The following is a 2597-nucleotide window of genomic DNA, read 5'->3' on the forward strand; positions in this document are numbered from 1 at the left end:
TGGGGATGGCCCAGGGTGGAGGCAGCGAGCCAGTCACCGGAACTGAGCCCCGAGTGGTCCCTAGGCTGTGCTGGGGCCCGTTCACCCCCCGGCAGCGTGACCCTGTCACTCACCCTGTGGTTGTGCCCTACAGGTTATTGGTGGTGCGGGCCTGGACATCGACTTCTCCCTGGAGAGCCCCTCGGGCGTGCTGCTGATCAACGAATACCGGAAATCGGACGGGGTGCACACGTGAGTGTTGCTGGCTCTGCCTCTTCCGGCCCCCAGGCGCCTCCAAACTCCCCTGCCAGCCCGGTCGGGGGGGGGGGGGGGGCACATGGCTCTTAGCCTGTATAAGCTGAGCTCATCGCACACCCCAGGGGCTCCTTGCTTTTCCCTGTTGCCCTCCTCTCACTCCCTGCACGCCGTCCTCCTGTCCCCCTCTCTTTCAGGTTCTCCCCCGTCTCCCCCCCACCAGGGGTTCTGTGGACCTCATTATTTCCCCCAGTCCAGAGTCCCCCATTTTCCCTCAGCCGCTGTGGTTTCACTGCCCTTGGTGGCATAACTGTGCAGTTATACTTGTTTTCCAACAGAGCTACATGCCCCAATGACTGCTTGTTTGCCTTGGCCCCATGAGCGTTGAGTGCAGGACTGGCTCATCCTCACGGTTTTTACCTCTTTCCCCAGCATTGAGCCCACGGAAGCAGGCGACTACAAACTCTGCTTTGATAACTCCTTCAGCACTATCTCGGAGAAGCTGGTTTTCTTCGAGCTCATCTTCGACAGCCCCCAGGAGGACGAGGACGGGGATAACTGGGCTGAGGTGGTGGAGCCGGAGGAGATGCTGGATATGAAGATAGAAGATATTAAGGTGGGGGGCATTGGGGCCTCGGGCATTGGGAAATGCAGTGCAGAGCCTTTTGCTAGTAGGGCTTTGATTGTTGGAACCACTGGGTGAAGTTCTGTGTCCTGGGTGGTGCCGGAAGGCAGGCTGTATCTTCATGATCCCTTCTGGCCTTGAAATCTGTGAAGATGGTCTCAGGAAATGGCTGATCTGAGTTGGTGGGGTGTCCAATGGCAGGGAGTCAGAACTCTTACAGGCCTTGGCCCCCAGCGAACTGAGCTCTTGGGGAGGCATTTGTTAGCTGCACTCCAGCATCATCAGCACTTCGCACACCTGTGCGCAGTAGCTGCTATCCCCCTCCCCGCCTGATGCCCTTTCTGTCTTCCAGGAATCCATTGAGACCATGAAGAACCGTTTGGAGCGGAGCATCCAGATGCAGACGCTGCTGCGAGCCTTCGAAGCCAGAGACCGCAACCTGCAGGAGAGCAACATGAGCCGTGTCAACTTCTGGTCAGCCGTTAACCTGGGGGTGCTGGTGGTGGTGGCCTTCCTCCAGGTCTACATGCTGAAGAGCCTCTTCGAAGACAAGAGGCACGTCCGAACGTAGCTTGAACGGGAGAGAAATGGACTCCGTATCTCCTGCGGGGGGCAGGTACAGAGCCAGACTGGTCCTGAGGCTGGTGAATTCAAAGCCAAACACCCCAGCACCTGATAGATCAACTGTGTATAGCTCTGTCAAATCGCTGCAGCTTCTCTTCTGGGCATCCTTTAGTGGGGTTAAATGGGCCTGCTTTGTACCAGAGCTCACATTAGGTGCATTGGAGCCAGAGGGCGTGGGGCGGGTGGGGGGTGGATCACAGAGGTTTGACTGATGGGATGGGTTAAAATTGATTCTCTATGGACTTGAACCCCTTGGCTTGGGGGAAAGGGATTCTACAGCCACCAGCCTGTGCCAAAATCCACATCCCCGAGGATGGGATGAAGGAAGAGCAAAGCAGGGCATGGTGGATGGCAGCTGAGGAGAGCAGCCGGTGGTCTCGGTACCTAGTCCCATCAGTAAAGCAGGGTCTGGCCTGGCAGCCTCTGGTTCTGACCGTCACCAATTATAGGTGGGCAGGATCCCCTGGCCTGCAACCAACTTGCTCCTGGTCCTGAATCTCTCCTCTCTTCTGCATTTTTGTCAAAGGAGACGCCTCCTATGTGCCTTAACATCAGCTCTTGGCCTGCTTGGACCTTGGCCGCGGCCTTGCTGTGTCCTGCTGCCCCTTTAGCGCTTTGTTTCCACTGTCTTTTAGTAGAGAAGATGGGGAATGTCCCCCCATGTCTCCAGGGACTCCCCACGCTCTGGCCCCCTATGCAGCAGTGAATTGGCTCCAGTTGGCCTCCATACTGACCCCTGGAGGAAAAGCAACCTCTTCGCTGTTTACTGCTGCAGTGCGGCTGCGGCGGGAGAGCCTTGGCTTTGGGTCCAGCCGTGTGGCTTGGTTTTGCTTAGGGCTGTGTTTCCATGGCATCCCCTTTGCTCCGGATAGCAATGGAAGCTGCTGTTTGTGGATGACATTCACTTCCTTTGCTGCCCTGTTCCAATTAGCACCTCTTACTTCAGGTCTCATGGATCAGATCACAGGCCAGTTTCCTTCAGATCATGGAAGAAAAACCCAGTTCTGCTTCTCAATGGATTCTTCCCCTTCTGTGATTTCCCTGCCTCTGGTGCCTTTTCTCACTGTCCTGTTTTGCCTTTCTGGTTTGAGATCTTCGCTTCACTGGTACCTTA

General features: G+C 56.3%; 1 protein-coding gene across 1 annotated transcript; it reads left to right on the top strand.

The window, feature by feature from the left end:
- Positions 1-115: 115 nt before the first annotated feature.
- Positions 116-2322, top strand: TMED1 (transmembrane p24 trafficking protein 1; the record flags this gene model as incomplete). The annotated part of the gene is made up of 3 exons (XM_024208135.3): positions 116-231; positions 667-850; positions 1212-2322. Coding segments are annotated over 3 exons (519 nt in total), but the record flags the coding sequence as incomplete, so codon positions are not given.
- Positions 2323-2597: the final 275 nt, after the last annotated feature.

The sequence above is a fragment of the Terrapene carolina genome, unplaced genomic scaffold, assembly GCF_002925995.2.
Source record: "Terrapene carolina triunguis isolate 2854851 unplaced genomic scaffold, T_m_triunguis-2.0 Scaffold833, whole genome shotgun sequence".
NCBI classification, from domain to species: Eukaryota; Metazoa; Chordata; order Testudines; family Emydidae; genus Terrapene; species Terrapene triunguis.